This window comes from Seriola dumerili, unplaced genomic scaffold, assembly GCF_002260705.1.
Source record: "Seriola dumerili isolate Sdu_G_001 unplaced genomic scaffold, Sdu_1.0 BDQW01000191.1, whole genome shotgun sequence".
Lineage (NCBI taxonomy): Eukaryota > Metazoa > Chordata > Actinopteri > Carangiformes > Carangidae > Seriola > Seriola dumerili.
The window spans coordinates 7472385-7493107 of record NW_019174446.1 but is presented as its reverse complement, the minus strand read 5'-3'; the positions used below and the strand labels follow the sequence as shown (position 1 = coordinate 7493107).

The following is a 20723-nucleotide window of genomic DNA, read 5'->3' as shown; positions in this document are numbered from 1 at the left end:
TATAGTATAATCACTGTATACATATAACAATTTAATTATTTTTTTTTCTTTTTACTTTTTTTTTTTTTTCCATGATGGCAGGTGAGGCAGTGCCTCACCTGCCTCCCCTGACTGCACGTCACTGGTATACTCACACCTGAGTACACATCTGACATCTTATGGTCAAAATGAAACATTACAGTGCAAATAAACAAATGCAAAAGTGCGAATGAAGTCAAAAAGGCCTAAAAAAAATCCTATGTACAGGTACATGCAGCTTTTTAAGATCAGACATTGCTGATGAATAACATGGCCATGGATGGATGGATAACATGGTCTGCATCACTAACAAGGCAAAACATTCATGATGTCCTTAAGACATATCAGGCCTCCATCTGCCCTCCACCTCTTACATGATAACAGTGGAGGTGACAGAGGACTTGGATGTGACTGAGCTTCTCCTGAACAAGGTTTCTGACAAATCACTGCAGGGGCGAAGGTGAATCCCAGGCAGCCAATTGCTCAGCATGTGCACGGCCCGTTTCATGAACTTCTGCCCAACAAAGGCGTATACGATGGGGTTCAGGCAGCAGTGAGTGTAAGCAAATGTCTCGGTCACTGTTATTGTCAGCTTTAGATCTCTGTGGAATTTGCAACCATTTGGCATTTTGCCGTGAGACTGCAGAAACTTCAAGAAAATGGAAATGTTATATGGGGCCCAGAACAAGAAAAAGGTGGCCACTATACAGATGATCAGCCTGACAACGCAGTGCTTCTTCTTTGCACTCCTCATGTTCACCAGAGTAAGGATGATCCTGGAGTAGCAACCCACCATCACCACCAAGGGAATCATGAGACCCAGTAGGTTTGTTGCAAAGATGTCGTAAAGCTTCCAGGCGTTGTTATTTGGGGCGTAGTTACACTCCAGCCCTTCAGGGCCATCTGTGACCTTTGTGAAGATCAGAGCAGGTAAAGAGACAAACAGGCTCAGCAGCCACACAAACATGCTCAGAGTGACTCCTGCTTGCAGAGTGCGGTACCGTGCCACCTTGTGAGTGTGCACGATGACCAAGTAGCGGTCCAGCGTCATGATAATCATGAAGAAGATGCTGCTGAAGAAGCCAGAGTGGTGGCAGCCTGAGATGAAACGGCACATGAAGTCTCCGAAAACCCACTGTCTGACCGCAGAGTAGTGGGCGTAGAAAGGCAGCGTGAGCACAAAGAGGAGGTCGGAGAGAGCCAGGTTGAAGAGGCAGATGTCTGTCAAGTTGGTCTGGTTGCGATATTTCACCAGAACGCACACCACAAGGCCATTACCTTTGGAGAGGGAAGAAACCCATTAAATCTGTCAGGTTCAAGTTACTCTTCCCCTAGCCCCCTTCCTATCTCTCTCTCTTTCTCTCTCTCTCTCTCTCTCTCTCTCTCACACACTCTCTCTCTCTTTCTCTCACACAAACTCTCTCTCTCTGTCACAAACTCTCTCTCTTTCTCACACACACACACACTCTCTCTCTCTCTCTCTCTCTCTCACACACACCCTCGCTCTCTCTCTATATCGCTCTCTCTCTCTCTCTCTCACACACACCCTCGCTCTCTCTCTATATCGCTCTCTCTCTCTCTCTCTCACACACACCCTCGCTCTCTCTCTATATCGCTCTCTCTCTCTCTCTCTCACACACACCCTCGCTCTCTCTCTATATCGCTCTCTCTCTCTCTCTCTCACACACACCCTCGCTCTCTCTCTATATCGCTCTCTCTCTCTCTCTCTCACACACACACACAGTACCTATAAAGCCAAGGACAAAAACCAGACTGTAGAGAGTGGGCAGAAACACATGGCCAAAATCCTTGAGATCCACGTCGTCACAAGGAGAGAAGTTTATGGTCTCGTCGTAATAGGCTGAGTAATCATACCCTGCAGTGGCATTTGTTCCATTACCTGCATACACAAATTTGTTTTTGTTAATGTCAACATTTACAACATGTAGGGCTAATTTCATTTAGGACAGAATATAATTCATTCCAACTGTCAGGTTGCCTCTAAACAAAATGTGAATTGAATTCAGTTTTTGCAGCTTTAAAAGACTTAAAGGCATCATCTCGTTTTCTTTGAGAGATTGTTCCAACAGAAGCTGTTGACAGTGAGGTCTGTGATGATTCATAGTAACGATTCTCTTTTTAAATGTCATGTTTTTCATTGCTGTGAGCACAAGCAAAATTTCCTTCACAGCAGTCTGGTACAAAACAGCATCCGTGTAAAGGAAGAAATCTTAAGAAATGTAAAATTGAAGTGAAACCTAAGAAATAAACCATGTCTACCCATGAATACCAAACCAAACCAACACTGTCTGCCCTGATTGTTACTTCAGTGAGTGAGAGCGAATGATCATCTGTTATTCGGGTGATCAGTTTCTCAAAGTCAATTGATACAGAGGGATATCGTGCCACCTGCTGGTCTTCACAGGTAATACATCTCCTAGGTACGACCATACAAGGCTCTAGCAGGGGCAGACAGAATAATGTACTAACACTTTATGAAAAAAAAGACTTTAAATCACCAATGCAACACTGTTGTCAATGTCATCCAACAGTAACTTATGTCAACTTGCTATAAGCCTTACAGCCCCCATTGTCCATTATATCTGTTGATTTCAACTTTCAACGGCTGTATCTATTTCATTTGTTCTGTACTTATGCTATTTTGAGCTAGATGTGTTTCACTTGACATATAAAATATAATTTAGACATATTTTTTTGCATCTTTGACATGGTGATTATGTTCCTTCAGACTGTAAGACTGTAAGACTATAGAAGATAATAGAGATGTGTCCGTAGGTTACGTGTTTGACAAATAGCCTATTGTGTAAAAAACAATTTTAAAAACATTTAAAATGTTTTCCCCAATATTTTGTATTTCTTCTTTTCCGAAGAAAAAGTAAAATAGTCTGAGGATTTAAAATATTGTTTAATAAAGATCCAAATGGAAACACAAAAGAAATAATACATTACACTACATTAAAGAATTTTGAATTTAATGGAAAATGGACATAAAACTTACAGCTATGTGTTAGCCATTAAACATCACACACTATCACACATATTTCTTTCTATAGGTCTATGTAACTTTGAGCTACAATATTCCAAAATCTGTTCAGTTGTTACAAATGTATTCACCTGACATGGTGAGATTTCAGTGATTCCTTTTCCTGCCAGGTAATCAGTGGCTGCACCCCAGGGCTTCTTTTTCTCCTTTGGATCTTTTTGGGCACGATGTCCTCAAATGCACATTGGTGAACTGAACTGACTGTAGTAAAGTCAGCAGTCCCCCAACAGTGAGTAACACAGAGATAGAAGTGCAGATGTCATTTCCTGTACGCCCTTAAGTCTGGTAGATCATTATCTTGAGCCCACTGTTCACAGTGCTTGAAAAATAGACATCCAAACTAGCACAGACTTGCAAAACAAAAACACAGACATTCTCACTTAGCTGACTAATTTTAGCTTGAACTTTCACAAATCTATGATAATTGAACAGTCCAGCTGCAGTCCAGTATAATCATCAAAATATCTGAATATCAACCAAGGAGGGGTAGCATGTTCAAAGATGTCAATTTAATGTTGACTGCAAGTATTAAAGCAAAAAACAGTGTGACAACTAAAGACCTATATTATCAAAAAGGAAATTGATGTCTGTGTGATGATATTTCAGCCTTTACGCTATAGGCCTCAGTGATGTTTTAGGCTACACATTTCAATGTGTTTACTCTTGTTTCTGCTGTTTTAAAGACATCCAAATCTGTCTTTGTCTTCTTTTTTTATTTTTTTTTTAAAATTATATTTATAGTAGCTAATGCTGCTCATCTTTTCTGACAATCCAATATCTAAATCACGTATAGCACCCAACATATGGGGGTTTCAGTAAAATCTTAAGAGTGGTCTATGACTGACCTCTTGTGGTGGAGAATGATATCTTAGTTGTGCAAAGAGGTGTTACATGGACAAAATAGCACAAAGCATGCCGGGAGAAACATGCCGGGAGAAAAGATTTGAATTCTCATCATGGAATTTCAATGAGACATTATGCATAGAAGCTGTGTTCAAATTATATACCGACAACCTATGTTTAACCCCAGCGTGCAGCTTCAGCAGTAACAAAAATGATAGTGATAATAATCATTATCATAATGAAAATAATAATACTAATTCTGATATTATTTATAATAATTAATTCTACATGCTATTGGCGGTATATCATTTGATGTTCACCTCTGGATCCTACTTGACTTTTATTTTAACTGCTGACTTTTTGTTTGTATTTATCGCTCTACATCTGTGTTGTGAGCCGACTTGTAAATTCGTGCAGTCGCTCTCCAGCTGGCGCTCAGTGAATTCCCAATGAGGATGATTGACATGAGATCTGCTGACGAAGGCGGGCTGGAGAGAGCTGTGTCAAGCTAGAAAGACGCAGTTGAAAAACACAAGAAACCGTGTAAGTATTTCCTTTCCGAATGAAACAGGTATTTCGAATTTCTTAGAAGGTGTGATAGCAGCAGTTAAGCAGCCGACCTGCATGCTGGCTGTGCACTTATGTAGCCTATAGACAAATGGAAAAAAAAGAGAAATTAATTGATTTTACAAGAAGACTGAATGCAATGTGTATCCGTTGAAGGCATATGCTTTTCGATACATCCTGGTTTGCAGCTGTCACCCAGTCAGACGTGTTCTTAATAGCTTTTATATACTGCATACGTATGGTGTAATGTCTTGCTAAAGATAGAAACAGAGGAAAAGGGGGAAACAAAAAGAAAACGCTAAATGCGATTCTGATATTGAATCCTTATTTTGAAACGCTATACCGGAAGTCTAATTTAATAATCCAACTGACTTGACAATGCTCGAGGGAAAAATCAGCCGGGGGGATACGAAGATTATAACAAGTGGATTTGACAAGTAACTCAGCCCATGAGAGTGAGCCAGTGAGACTGTTTTGACTGAAGTAAGTTTGACTTAATAATAGTGAACATGTGCTAACTCGTGTGTCGTAGTTAGCCTCAGCGGACACTTTGCAGTCTTTGTGCCTCAGGTCACACTGGACTGTCATCTCTGCGCACTGTCACTTGTTCGACTTATTATAGAAATTGCAAAGTTGTTCTTTTCTCGACAAAAACAAGCAGTTTTATTGGTTGAGACGTGTTAGAAAACTCGCCGGCAGAAAAATTCATTAAATGTTTATGTGCTAACTCGCAGGTGATAGCATAATGGATAGTATCCATCGAGTTTAAGAGCAACGGCGGATTTTAGGAGCCCAGCCTGAGCACTGCTATCATCTGAAGTTGGATATCGCAATCACTGCAATGACTGAGTCCTCAAATCTGCCTTTAGGGTAAGTCCTATGAAAAAAATTACAGTCTCATTACAGGACTTCAGCGTTTATATTCTTCCCCTGACGGTTTGTGTAACTTGAATCGAACTATAAAAATAATTTTGAATAATTTCAGCTCGGAAACAACCCAGTGTGCTTAGCTACTACTAGACTCTAATTAACTTAAATGTTACATTTGTTGTCTTTGCATTTTGTGTAGTTTACACGTGCAGTTCAGAAACAACATTTGTCAGTGGTGTGGGGTGCTTAATATTCAAGTTTTCCTTCTATGTGCTATTTTATCATAAAAGCCTTGACTGTAACATTTCTAGAAAACTAGCACATAATTATCTAGTTTTCTATTATGTCACAACAATCTGTGGCTGTGTGTAATTAAGTGGCCTGGGTGTTTTTCTTGATAACAGTAATTTCATTGGGCAATAAACTAACTGCAGAACTGTTTGGCCTACTCTGAGGTGCAGCCCCATGCCTGTCTATTCAAAATGCTTATGACCCACAGCAACACTTAAAAAGCCTGTGTAGCATATAGTCTGCACTGACAACAGGGAGTGTTCCAGCAGCCAGACCTGTGTGCTCTCCATTTATCTACAGTCTCTTTGGCGCACACTGGCAGTAAGTATAAACAGCTCTGGAGCAAAGCAGAATGCAACAGTAGTCGGTTGCTAGAGGAGAGAAAGTGACGAGACCTTTTGCTGGTGGACCAACAACAACAGCAACAACTGTGGGTGCTGTACACACTGTGCCTCTAAATGTGATTTGTGTTGCTGGACTTAATAGTATCCTTGGTGTCAGCTGAAATCCTTTCTGTGAGTCCTGCACCTGCCACCTGAATATTAGGACAGGCCTTTTTCACAAGAGACACGTTGACATGTCTCTGTGGTAAAGGGACAAGTGCAAATAGTGCAGTGAAATCATGGCTGAGGTTCATTCAGCTGCTTCAGTTTCAGGGTCATGGTATCTTGTTCGCTGGCTTACTGTCACACTATCATTTCTTACTGGGGCACTTCAACACTATAATGTTATTGATAATACCTGTGCTTTCTCTACTACAACAAGTTAAACTGTTTGTACCAAAAGACAATATGGTATGGTATGTAAGTTTAAAAAAAGAAAATAATCCCACTTCTTTATTACATGCTGTGAGGACAGTATGGGGAAAACATCATCTTATCACCTCTATAAATAGTCCTGCATCATCACTTAAATTTGAATATGCTACAGTTGAGAGGATAACAGTGTCCATACAGTACTACTCATTCATAGCAGTTTTATCTCAGACGATGTCATTGTAGTGCGGAGAAATAAAGGTATTGATTATGCAAAATGAAGTATGGGTAGTTTATAGTCAGTGTGCAAGTTTTCATTAAATTTGTGTTTGTCTCATTTTTCTTAATTTCTCATTGATGGAAGTGTATGAGATGAAAGATTGTACTTCAGACTTCAGTGGCCTAAATTTTCCTAATATTTCATGATAATGGACACAGTTGAGCTTATTATCAAAATGCTTTTGACTGATTTATCTGGAGTTTCTAGCAATAAATTGAGTAAGGATGTCTTTGTGAGTAGCTCAATGACCAGGTAGTTGTGTACTGGAGAATCAAATGCTGCTGACTTCATCAGCTCTGAGCTCAGCACTGTTATTATTGTTTAAAGATGTGATCTGTATGTCCTGCTCTCAGTGTAGAGGGCTCGCATCTCTTATCCATCATTCATTAGCTTTTCAACCTTAAACTACTCAATCTATACTGTAGCCTAGGTGTGTGATAAAAGGCTTATCAGCAGTGTAGTGCAGATACACAGCAAAACATGGGTGTTCTTCAGTGGCAACAAGAGTAGGGTGTGAGCAAAGGTCCCTTTATCTCTTAAATACAGTGATTTCAGACACTGAAGAGCTTTTTGGCCAAATTACACAGTAGACTGGTCACAGAGTCGGCTGGCAGTGGAACCACATCCCCTTTTTATCCGGTCAGTGTGTGACATTTCTGTCCATATAAATTACCATGACAACTCCCTTTGTGTTGTGGTCTCTCTCTCGTCATCACACAGGCAGTAGCTACTTTACTACATAGCCCAGTCCTAATGAAACACGGCTCATAAAACTATGTTAACATACTCAACGTTCACACACGCAGACGCACACATTCACATACACACAGCATGGTCATTGAGCAGACAAATGAGGACGGAAGAGACTGCTCTTATGAAGGAAGAGAAATTCGAGTGTAACTGGTCATTGAAATCTGAGCTGTGTGAGTACATTTGTGTGAGCGTGTGTGTGCATGTGAATGTGTGTCTGTGTGCGTGTACTTCAGGAGTGGTGTGTACAGGTAGCCTGGATGAAGCTTGACTGACTTCTCAAAGTGCACTGAGATCAAGATTAGTGAGAATCTGGACCAAAATATGGTAGCACCTAAGACAGAATTAAAGTTGTCTTTTTAAAAGATATATATACATTTTACCAGCACTTCTTTTTAAAAATAATATAATTCTGTCATATGTATCTGCTCTGAATGGTTTGGGTGTGAGTTGGAGCATGTAAATTGCATTTAAACTGGAGTAGTTTCAAATCCTATTGAAGTCTGGATACACAACATTATTAATTGGCACACCGGTGTTTTCCTCTACATGTCTGGACCTGGTGTGTTTATGTGTGTCCGCTTGTGTGCTTGTTTGTGTGTTGAGTGAGCTTCAGTCTAGTGGCCTCTGATTAATGTGGTTTTGTTACATGTCTTAATTTTAGTATCAACTCTCAGAGAAGCAATAAGGAAGCAACAGACTAATGTCAATAAATGGAAAAAGAATTAAGAGGGAGCTGCTCAAATAAATTCTAAGTTTACAGCATTCTTCAGGAACAGCTCTGACTCATTTTTAAATCTTCAAAGTGTTTTGCAGAGCTGTTGTAGGTTTAATAGTCCTCTTCTGTTTTTTGCCTGTCTTTTCTGGAGACACAATCATGTGTGACGTCAGAACCTTGTGAGTTTAACTTTGGTCACATGGTTCCAAGTGATGATGAACCACCCACACCCTCGCTTTGATGAACACATTTGTTGCCATTTGTCACCACACAGGCTTGGTGCATTTCTTATTTCTAGATTTTGCCTATAAGTGCCTCATGAAGTACAAAGAATAGAAAGCCTTAACCAACCTCAACATCCAGATTTGTGCTGCCATCTGCCTCACTGTTGGTAGGTCACACATTTTTTTTTTTATTGCATCTGTTGTTTGTGACAGCCTTGTTTCTGTATCTGTTCAGTTTTAAAACACACCCACGGGAAGACTGGGCTGGCAGATTTTACAGATAAATACAGTATGGGATTACAAATAACTGTCCGTTTATCCTCAGCACACACCCAAAGATAATTATTGGGCTACCGACTGTCCTGTTTGTGTGTACATGCATGCCTGTGTGCGATCATGAGTACTGTGTATGGAGGGAGATTGACACCAGTTGCTAGCTCCAGAGTAAATGCCCATTAATTTGAAACTGTGCCCACTGGACTAAAGTTTCAGTCTCATCCTTTGCATAGTATCTGCCACGTGTGTCTGTCAGTCCATACTCTTTCTTAAAATACTCTCAGCAAACTAGGTATTCTAAGATAACGTTCCTTCCTGAGGTCTCAGACGATGGAAGATTTTTAGACAGATGCAGACACATCGTCCCTGTCCCACACAGCCTTCACAAAATCTACTCTATTTAGAAGTTAAAGGTTCATGTGGTCAGCCACTAGCTCAGCACTGCTGACTAAGGGAGTTCCCTCTTTTTTCTTTTTTACTGAAAGGCTATAGCGTATGTACTTTTAGCAGGGAGGAAAATGTTTTCGTGTATGTGGTCACATCTGGATACTCAGGGTTATTTTTTTATGATGATGGGTTAAATTTAACCTCTGTGAAATTTGAGTTAGGTGAGAGAGAGAGAGAGAGAGAGAGTATTTGAGGCTAGGTGTTGGCAGTGGTACAGTATGTATCTGGTAATATCTGCATCACAGACCATCCTGTTTTAAATAGAGAGGGTGTGGATGCAGTGCCTGACCAACTGACGGAGCATATTGGATCACAAGCATCCAGTAAAGCATGTGGTTGTAAACTTTGGTCTGTGCATGTTTTGCTCCTCCACATGAGATGAAGTAGTTAACTTCTTAATTAAATTCTGAAAGTGCTACGCTTATTCACATTGTATGAAAATGCAGGATCTTTTCTTGATCTGCATGTCATTAACAATTACAGCAATGTCTACAGTGACTAATGTTCCAAGTAGGAGCTTATTATAAGGCCAGGCACAGTAGGATGTAATTAAAGGTTCCTTGGTCTGTGCACAATCAAGAAGCACTGCCTCTCTGTATATATTTACTCCAAAGCCATGCCGTGATACATCGGAAACATTTCAGACATCTAGACTGGCTTTATTTATAGACTCTTGTGCTCCATAGGCCCCAGCTACATTATCCAACCTATTTTCAACTGTTTGCCACCCTCTGTCCCTGGTGAAAGAAAGCACTGGCACTGGCAAACACCTTTAACAACAAACTGCTGCCTGTATCAAGCATCTACAATGGACTGTATCTGTGTGTGTTATGCAGCTGTTATGGGCTGCTCAGATTTATTTCTGGAAGCCTGCTCTCATATGTTAGCCACTGTGGTATGTGGGTTTGTCAGGGAGGAAGACAGACGGACTGTATGGGTGTGTGCACAGATGGACTCCTCAAACACCAACTGACGTGCCAGTGGTATCGCCTGATAAGGCAGAGGTGATGGAGTGTACTTTTCTCATGCACAAGTGGGGAATGCTTTTGCACATTTTTAACCATTTAACACTGCTGCAAGCTTCTATCTTAATTTGAGAGAACACAACGTGTAAATGTTTTGTGCCAGCACATCAGTAATTTAGCAGCAGGTATTATATTTTAAGAAATGATTATTAAACCTGCAGGGGCTGTCAGCAGGGAGCACATGCACATTTTTATGGAGTCGTCTTTCCATTACAAGTAACTGAAAAGTTTTTTATTTTCCTGTTAACTGATGGTATGGTAAAAGAGCAAGCTTGTGACATTTATAAAATGCAAAAAAAAGCAATATACCCTTATAAATTTCTTTTTTGATTTATTTCTGTTTTTCTGCAAAAACTGGATTCAGTCATAAAGACCTCATTAAAATATTTTAGACATAATTTTACTCTAGCTTTTCACTGATTTGTGTTATACTTTTTCCCAAATCAGTGTGTCCTGTGGTGCCTATAAGCTGTGTCTGATAAAAACCGACAATATCTGTAACGTAAGTGTTTTTCTCTCCAGCAGGAGCTCTCTCTAATTGAACAAGCAGCTTAGGGAATAGCGAACACACTAATTGTTATTTCCTGCTGTTCTGCTTCTACATTCCATCTCTCCTTCCTTTCTTCTCTAATGTTGAACCTCCACACATCTACCCTTTTCTGTTCCATGTATTTTTGCTCTCCATAGCCATATGGAGTTTTTATGCCACCTGAGATCCCGTCATCCCTCCCTCTTACCAACCTTCCATGGGAGATAAAACCTTCATTATCCAGCCTTCCCTTTTTCCCTCCATTCTTCCTCTTCTGTGAGCCCTGTTTGCCACCCAGGAGCTTTATGTGTACTCGAGCCAGAGCACAGTGCAAACACCAGCTCATTGTCTACGTGCACCAAGAAAAACAAGAAATACACTCTAAATGCTTATGTGATTTAACAGTTGATTTATTTATCTGTCCTGTAATAATTTAATTATGAAGTTGGGAATTGTATTAATTTGGAAAAAACACACGAAAGCAAACAAAACATCGAGAACATAAGTAGTGTAGCTCAAAGCTGATAATCTTGGGCTGCCAAAGGAATTATGTCATCACCTGAGTGCCAGGCTGCCTGATTTTACTAAGTACAATGAGCATTAAAAATACCTGTGTTTTCCATATCTGCCCAGGAATACACAGGTGACAATTATTAATGTCACTCAATGAATCCATCTCAGACTTTGGAATGGCTGTAGATAACTGAGAGGAAATAGACTAGAAACAACTGAGCAGAGAACAGAAATAACTTTTGACTTAGGTCTCCAGAAGTGTCAGGCATATTTGGTTAAATAAGATCGCTAACAGAAAGATAGACATGTTCTTTTCCAGCTGTGCAGACAGTGGCGTGAGTAGTCCTGCTCCTATTTTTGGAGAATTATTGTTGTCTTGGAACATTTCATGTTGTGTGTTACAGCGTGCCTCTGTGTCACTGATCACAAGTGGACAAGATGACTACATGTGTCAGTAGAGGAGAGCAGAGGGTAGGAGAGAGGAGGAGAGGGTGGGGGAGCCTGGGATGCTGTTACAATAAGTGGATTTCTCTTCCTTAAGCAGGTGTGAAATAGATACTCCTGGATCAGTGGTTGCTGACTCAACCTGAGGTAATTGCAATATCTTCTGGATGTAAAATCTTTAAATAAATGTAAAGAGTGTAAGCAACCTAATTGATCCCAATGAGTAACAATTCATTTAGCACCTGGGGTGTGGTGTTGCCTTTTTATCTCCCATGGGTTATTATGTTACTGTTACTCACTCCACACTCCTGCTTAACAGACTGTGCAGAGCTCTAACCTGGTTGTCTGACAAGTTGTCACTTGATAATCAGGTGAACCAGGTTGTGTGCAACTTGATAAACCATTTCAGTGAGAATATATTCTTATTTTAAATGCTTATTGTTGGTTAAATAGAAAAAACAAGTAGATTATAGTAGGTGTTTTAATGTTGGAAAAGGTGAGATGCGTTGTTTGACCCAGGGTTTGTGACATTTAGCCATTTGGAATGAGGTAAAGCTATATTATATGATGTCATCAATTATTGAGCTTGAGTTTTATAAATATAAAGCAACAGGCCTGCTGTTGTATAATTTTAGGTGCCATATTGATTTTTTCATTGATTCTGAAGTTATTTTAAAGTTAAAATTGTATAGAAAAGCCACAGTTTCAATATGTCTACAGTCTGTACTTCACTATGTACCTCTGAAGTGTGAATACAGAGGGTTAGACTGGCATTATCACTGAGACAGTTTACTTGGCATTGCAGTGGGGTGGGGTTTTAACTACATGGTTGGTAATATGAGCGTCAAGGCATATGCTGAGTTAGAGGATTGTGTGCCTAGCAACTGCAAACAAATGCTTTCCTGGGCTCATATGTCTCCAATACTCACTCCAAAAACAGAAAATCTTTCTTTTCCTTGCATTACATCCCCCTTCATTTCTTTTTCTGTTTCTCTTTCCCTGGTTCTGTGGCTCACCCTTTGTGTGCATGCATCCAAAATCCACAGCTGCTACTAAACTGAGGTCTCCTCTCTTCCGCAGTCAAGTGGTGTAAATATAGGTTGCCATGGGGACACCATGACACCCAAGGGGTATGCTGAGTAGGTAGCAGGACAGAGTGTGTGTGTGTGTGTGTGTGTGTGTGTGTGTGTGTGTGTGTGTGTGTGTGTATTGAGTGTGACGAGAGTGGCTGAGGGTCCGGGATGTGTATCATTCACGCTGTGTCCAATGCACAACAGGAGGTGAAAACTCAAGTGTGCACACAGACGAGTGTGACTGTGGCTCTAATATGCATGTGTGAGTACTTACATGTGAGTGTGTGAGTGAGGTCTTGAAGTGGCACTCATGCTTGCTTTGTTGATGTTTGTACTCTTGGCTGATGTGTCTCCCAAACAGTATTCAGTGTTTTGAAGCTATGTTCATGAATTAAATATGTTTTGTATTCATTCAGTCATATGAAAAAATTGAGTTATAATCTTTTTAAATTGAATTAATTTTGTTGTATTGCTTTGAATACATTTTACTCTTTTGGTTGCAGAGTAATTTACTAGAGCCCATGGTTCAAGGTGAAGGTTTGAACCACCATCACTGCTGTCAAACCATCAACCTTGCAATTGATAGCCAACCTCTTCTACCAGCTGAGCTACTGCTGCCTATTTTGTTCCCAAACTATCATTTAAGTCAGTGACATGAATTAAAAATTTCTGGGTAGAGCTACTAATTGTGTTTCTTCATCTGATGCAAGTATTGTATATGCTCAGTAGAGTTTCACAAAGCTAACTATAACGTTTTAGAAATTCACACACTCCATCAACTGTGTTGATTACATAGCTGGGCATTTGTTTGGCAGGACAGATTGGACCTGAAACAACAGGCTTCCCCCAGCTCTGAGAAAAGGTTAGCCAATAATGTGGCCTGTGCTTGTGTGTGTGTTGAAGACAGTGAGTCTTTGGTGGAGTCCTTCTAATGGTCAAAAGAAAGGCAGTGCAGTTGAAATCTTGTCTTGTATAGTGTTGTGTTACTCAAACAAACAGTTTAATTGGGTGACATATATATATATATATATATATATATTATATATAACTATATATATATATATATAGATATATTTGTTTTTTTTTTTTTTTTTTACATAAATCCTTATTTAATGCTGTAGAGTTTTGGTTTGATCCATTGTTTATATTCTCAGAATGCACAAAGTGTGTCATAGTGAATGTAGGTCAGTCGGAGCCATGTTTTTGGCCAATTAATCTGTTCCATTCCCAGTTGGTTGTCTTCATTAGAGAATAGTAACTCATTGTTTCAGTGATCCTATTGTATCACACTGATGGGATGTCTCTGACTGGAGACACGTCTGGCTGTCTGCCTGTTGTAATGACTGCCTCTTCGACTGACTTACTTTGTGAGTGTTTGTGCTGTAGCTCTGTCTACTGCCTTAAATCATAGTTATATTTACTCTCATCCACAAGAGACTTTGTTATTTAGATCGGGTCAGTCTGTCTGTCTCTGTTTCTCTCTTGCTGTTTGCGCTTGCTTTTGCTATTTTGTTATGTGGCCATTGATCAGTAGGTATCAATAGCAGACTGATGAAGGAACTAAAAAAACGGGCCACTGGTGAATGGAATTTGTATTGGTGGGGATGATGCTGACAGAGCACAATTTAGAGCATAAACTAATATATTCCATTATTTTTGTAAGAGCTTCCAGAGAGGGAACGTTTCAGGCTGTGTTTCCATAGCTGGAATAAATACAGTCCCTGACAGTTACTTCTTTCCCCCAGCAAAAAAAGAAAAAAAAAAAAAAACATAAGGTAGTCTCCAGTGAGTCTGATCAGTTTTATGTGATTTAAGTTTTTTAACAAACATCAGTAATCTGACTGTGACGTACAGGGATTTGCATTATACAAGTACTGGCACCCTCAAACCTGCAATTTGAAGCGCATTTCATTTTTGCTTACACCCTGAAATCATCTGACACCTTTTCCATCTCACTGTGGGACAGTTTTGAATTTGTCCAGTTAATTTAGTTTTTTCATTTTATCCGATATTTACACATATCTGCAACCATACATGCACACCAACACAATCATGTTTACACATCCAGGCATGATTTATCTTGAGTGGCTGTGATCAGGAGTGAGCATGGTTGTATTTGGGTCAGGGAGGAGGTAGTCTGCACACGCACACTCTGTAAATACACACACACAGCCACATGCAGACACTGAGACTAATCTGTTAAAGAGGGTAGCACACAGACAGAAAAACAAGATGACTGTGGGCTGTGTATAGACCTACATTTTAAACTGTTGCTTACTATTCACTGAGTGCAAAGGGTAAGGGTCATAATAGTTTGTGCCTACTTAAGTATTACACTAATACAGATCTTGTATTCTATTGCTAACCTGTTTACCAGTTTATGCCGTAAAGATGACATCATAGACACCTGGACCTTCCCTCCTAGATTATCGCTCCATCATTAACACTACTTTCCACAACAACTCTATCAGTGTCTTCTGTTGTTGTGAGATTTACATGAGATGTAATGCAGAAATATAAATTTTTGAATTTGCATGGACTACACTTTTGTTGTGGAGCAGAAGGTGGAAGTTATGCACAACACATCTGCAGTATCTACAAAATAAACCTCTCTTACATTAGCTATGTTTTTATGTGCCAGTGTTACCATGAAATGCTTTGTGAATTAACTACTCGGGCAGACTTGGATGATTTTAGTGTATGTTCCCTTTAAAGTTATAATATATATATATATACACAGTATATGTACACCTTTTCTTTTCCACATTAAAATGTCTAAAAATCACTGTGACCTGTGACCCCATTCGGTCAGCAGGTAAACAGCCGGTTTTTTTGTTTTTGTAATTTTTTTTTTTTTTTTTTCGGCCATTTTTGCCTTTATTTGGATAGCTACAGTGAGAGAGACAGGAAAGTCAGAGAGAGATGGAGGAAATGTCATGCGGGCCACGGGAAGGACTGTAACCCCAAACCGCTGTAGGAAGGACTAAGCCTTTTTGGTAGGCACTCTACTTGGTGAGCCACCCGAGCGCCCAGAATAACTGATCTTTTAATTGAAACTACTTTATGGGTGTTTCTTCTAACTTCTTTCTTTAACCCTCTTCCATTTGTTATGGAGAGGAGGACTCCAATGTGGATAGTTTGGCTGCTAGTAAAAACCTCCTAAACTTGTGGTTCATAAGTTAACAGAGCAACAATCAAAACAAAAGTTGGCAGCAATCTCAGCTCTCAGTCCTTCCCTGATGTTTCGGCTCAGTGAGAGAGAGTTACATACAATGTGCGTTTAAATTAGCTAACCAATACACTAGTCTCACAACAGTTTGCATTTGGTGCAAACTGTGGGTTCTATGATGCTCTCTTTTCACTTTGTTTTCGTCTTACAGCTGCTAACATGATGTCCTGGATGATTTTACCACAGACCACATGAGTCTACAGCACCTTTGGCAGTTTGAAATGAATGCAATATTTGTTTTAGATTCGTACTGTTATAATTATAAACATTAATTTGAGTGCTATTAACACCTCAAGCCTAAACAAACAACTGTCCCTGTTCAAAAGAAAAGCCAACAGATTTAGAAGAGGATAGTGAAAGAAATATATCCTTGTTAAGTGAAGTGAAAAGAACTGAGTGCTTCTGAAAGGTCCATTAGTGACCTTCTGCTTATGTGTGTCTGTGGTTGTCTGTGTGTGTGTCTGTGTCTGTGTGTGTGTGTGTGTTTAAGCCCATTTGTAATTCAGTCGCTGTAGCAGTCCAAGCACTTACTGCCCCCCTGTGCTGGAGCTGGTTTTCTTGCTTTTCGTTCCCTGCTGCTCTTCTACTCTCTCCCTCTCTCTCTCTCTCTGTTTACACTCGCTCATTCTAACTCTGTGGGAGACGAGGGTTTCCCTAAAGGAGTCTTTGTGCATATGAGAGAGAGGAAAAGAGGGTGATAGATAGAGAGAGAGAGAGAGAGAGAGAGAGAGGGAGAGAGGGAGAGTGAAATGTTATGGTGAGACAAACAGCAAGCGAGATGGAGAGAAGGATACTAGCGAACTGTGTTGCGCCTGGCCGGGGCCCAGTCCCACAGTTCCACAGGGCCAGGTTCTTTTTACTTTCAAAGGCGCAGACTCACCAGAAAATTACGAAAATCTCATACATTTACAGGTCTCTAAGCTGCTCATGAAAATAATTTTCTTCTCTTTACATCTAAGTGAGTAAACCATATGTTTGTACTTTTCAGTTAATGATTAGAAATAATATGCCCTGTTATTTGACTCCTACCTTGATAATGCTCAGTACAGTCAAACCAAAAGAGTTGTCTTTCAGTGACATGATGTCTCCATTGAAAAGCATTTTCTGCATTGCATAAGGAGTCAATGACACTATAGGTCTCGTGGGTGAAAGTTAGTTGATATTGGACGTAGCTGTTAATGATTAACTTTAGCCAGGTTAGAGTCCGCTCTCTGTGCTAGGTTCACGTGCATTCTTCCTTTGCTGTGCTGTCCTTCCCTTTAAACAGGGCAGGACTATCTTGAAGGATACTGGATTATACACCACTGGACTACACTAAACGTCCACTCAAACTCTCTATGAGAGAGGCAAATCCTGGGAATTGGATTTATAAACAGACTGATATATAACACTATTGGAACACTTAATCAACACAAGGGCTGTTTTGTGACGTGAGTGGGATGTTTTTCTTTAGTTATCTAAGTCTAATATTTGTGCTATGAGGGCAGAGAGGGAGTGCATGCTGAAATGTGTGATATAGAATAGCTATTTGTCATTGTTAGCAGAATGAAGTGTTTGATTTCTGTCTAATCAGCTGTCTCTGTCAGGCTAAGTACAGTTTATGTTGAACCGAGGTCAAATGTGCAGATAGCAGCATCTCGTCACTCGCATGTCAATGACATCTGCCACATCTCCATATGAACATATGAGCTGTGGTTTGAGTGTGGATTTGTATTGTGGTCTCTTTTTCTGAGCCAACCAAATACCTAAAAGTTTAAAATAATGTATCAATTTTATCACAGTCATGTGTTTTTCTTTAAAACACATTTTTCTTTAAAACACATGACTGTTGCAAATCAGTCAATGTCAGGGAGGAGGTGATATATGATATATATATATATAACATATTACTTTGCTGTTTACATTGTTGTTGACTTCATTGTCTGAGTATGTCTTTAAATAAAGTGTCCAGGCATTGAATAAGATTTGATGAGGGATGTTGTCAGTCGTTCTCCCTTAGAATAACAAGATTATGTGACACTGTTTTCTATAAGCAAGAGTGAGAAAGTTTAGGAGTGATATCAGAGAAGGTGTTATTATAAATGATTAAATTATTATTCAGAGGAGGCTGAGGAACAGATGGAATAAACAGCTGCTGTCATCTTGTCAACCAAAAGGATCATCTCAGCATATCTGTAGACTGTTATGTAATCTAAATGAAGAGACAGGTTGTGTCTCAAACAGAAACAGAGAGACAGAAAAGAAGTAATTGGTATTCAGGCTGCTCCTGGGGTGGCAGCAATGGGTTGTTGTTCATTAGGCTGTGGTGCCATGTGACTAAGACTGAACTTAAGGAAAAATAAAATGACTCAGCTAAACCAAAGATATCTACATGATTTTATTTTTTCAAATAAGAATCAATAAAAGTGAGTAAGAATGTGAACACAGTGCATCAGATGAAAAAGGTGTGTCGTTAATGACATGATAACCTCTTAACTTATTTGATGACTGATTCATGAATTGTAAACACGATACTGAAGTGAAGTGAATGCCTGTTGTTTACCTACTTTAGTGTGCTATACTTCTAAATGGTAAACCTAGAACAATGAAGGAAACCTAAAAAGTTCATAATATTCCTTTTTGTATATCTTTGCCATTGTTGTCCCCCAGGAGGAGAATGAAGGCACGGGCCCCACCTCCGCCGCAGGTCCCTCAACCCGCCCCACGCCACATCTTCAGAAACGCTGTACCTGATGGGGGAGGGACCTCGGGCATGGACGCCAAGGAGAACATGCTAAGGCCCACTGTGGATTTACAGCTAACTCTCCCACAGGGATACCAGACTTCTGTAACTGAGGATGGCAGGTGAGAGGACAGAGAGGACTACACAAGCACACATTATCACTCACATGTATCGCCCCCATTTCAATGTTTTCTCTGTGCCATATTTTTACATTGCGTTTGGCTGTAAATTGTGTCATCACCAAGTTGTTTGCTTATCTATAGATATAAAGATCATAGTTTATGCTTAGCTGTACAATATGATTCTATGAGGTGACCTTCATTATCGTCTCTCAGACAAACAGTATGAAAGCTGTTTGTTGTCTCTGGGTCTGTATGGGTTGCTGTGCCAGTGAGGCCCTGCCAAGGGGTCCCATTGTCATAGAGAGTCGACAGATCAAGCCTGACCTGCTAATGCTCTCTGCCCCTAATGAGGTTCTCTCCTGTGGGCCGGAAAATCAGGGACACGTCCCTAGTACAGAGCAACAAGGTGCTCTTTTAATGACAAAAGAGAAACTTTAGGTCAGCAAGTGTCTCTGTGATACCTTTTAACTAGTGAAGAAAATTAAGTTGGTTTTTCAAAGTGTCTTAGAAATTATAAGGGAACTTTTTTACAGGTAAATTTGTGAAACTATTCTAACCTTTTCAAATGGCACGGATTGCTTCAAACTTTTACAAAAGGTTGTGGTAGTATTGCAACCAGGGAGATCCTTTTTGGTATTTTTTTAGCATCCTTTATTCATCTGATATAAGGGAATCATATTGTGGTTAACCATCAGGTCTCTGGTTTCCTTCCAGATCATTTATGGTAAAGAAATGTGCTTCAGTTTTTTTCTGTGTCTGCAGTTCACCTTCTGCTCAATAACATCATCAGAGTCTGATATTTTGATAGTTCAGTTTTAGTTAAAATATGACTGAGGTGTGATAAACACCATAAACAGCTGATACTAAATAGCACAACGTCCAAACAATCAATTTATTGTGTGAACACGGGCAGTTAAACAGATAAGATAAACTTATAAGATATACTTAGTGATAACAAAAGAATGTAAAACAGTAAACAGTGTTTTGTACTCATATTTGAAAATAGCAACATATTTGCAGGTAGTTGTAGAACTGTAGATGTGATGTTAATAGTTAATGTTACAGATATTATTATTATGTTACAGTAATACTGTACATTTTCAGTATAAAGTTTGCCTTTCCAGATTCTCAATGTGCAGTATCAACATTAAAGATAGAGCATTGTGAGGCACTGCTGACAGCTGTAACAATTAGATAATGCATTATTTGCACTCATTGACTATACATATTCTTTATCTGGCTTTGTAATTGATGCCTTGTAATAATATCACACTTTAAATGAATATTCAAACCCAGTAAGTAATTTTTTTATGACTGCACCATTGCTTCAGATAAAAGAGATGCCTTATGCAATATGCATCATCTCCCTGTATTGTCATTTTTCATGACTGAAAATTATTTTCATGATTTGGACTACAAACTAATGTTCAGTGGGAATGAACAATGCTTGGCCACATAAACTGCCTTTAAAACAATGTCCCCATGTGAACTGGGGGGTTGAACAAGTTAAAATGTAACATGTCTTCAATACTACAGTGGACCCCCCCTCTCAGCTAGTGACTGAGTTGTGACATACCAAATAACTTAGAAAATCATGTTAAGAAGCACATAACGCAGGACACTGGGTGTACTGATTGCAGATTGTCGTATTAGTCGTAGACTGTGTCTATTTGTTAGTGATTGTCAATGGTGTCCTTTGTAGTGGTATCTCTCTCAGTTCTGTCATCTGATCTGGCTGTTCCCAGAAAAGACTGGACACTGTCTCTTGGTTTCTTTATCTGAGGACTGACAGGTAGTACTAAAGGGCTTCAGGCCTCCTCATCCCCTGCAACAACCCACTCCCCCAAATACCACCCCCACCTCACCTCACTGTCCTTTTATTGTGGGAAGCTCTACAGAGTTTCTGTCTAGATAAACCACACAGATAAAATTTACATGTGATAAGTGACTTCTCTGCCATCTG

General features: G+C 39.7%; 2 protein-coding genes across 5 annotated transcripts in view; one reads left to right on the top strand and one right to left on the bottom strand.

Annotated features, from left to right (window-relative positions):
- Nucleotides 1-25: 25 nt before the first annotated feature.
- Nucleotides 26-3292, bottom strand: LOC111227909 (C-C chemokine receptor type 2-like). The gene is made up of 3 exons (XM_022753654.1): nt 3154-3292; nt 1766-1918; nt 26-1296 (listed from the first exon to the last, which is right to left on the bottom strand). Exons 1-3 carry the CDS (start codon nt 3158-3160, stop codon nt 389-391), a joined length of 1068 nt encoding a protein of 355 aa, XP_022609375.1. The 5' UTR covers nt 3161-3292; the 3' UTR covers nt 26-388.
- Nucleotides 3293-4901: 1609 nt separating this feature from the next.
- cobl (cordon-bleu WH2 repeat protein) overlaps nt 4902-20723 on the top strand; it is a 57484-nt gene continuing 41662 nt past the window's right edge. For 2 of the 4 annotated variants that reach the window (XM_022753398.1, XM_022753395.1), the window contains exons 1-3: nt 4902-4975; nt 5227-5362; nt 18566-18760. In XM_022753398.1, coding sequence (XP_022609119.1) covers nt 5334-5362; nt 18566-18760 — 224 coding nt within the window. In that variant the 5' untranslated portion in view covers nt 4902-4975; nt 5227-5333. Of the gene's footprint in view, nt 4976-5226; nt 5363-17219; nt 17347-18565; nt 18761-20723 lie in introns of those variants that run through there. The other 2 variants (XM_022753397.1, XM_022753396.1) reach the window with 2 other exon arrangements.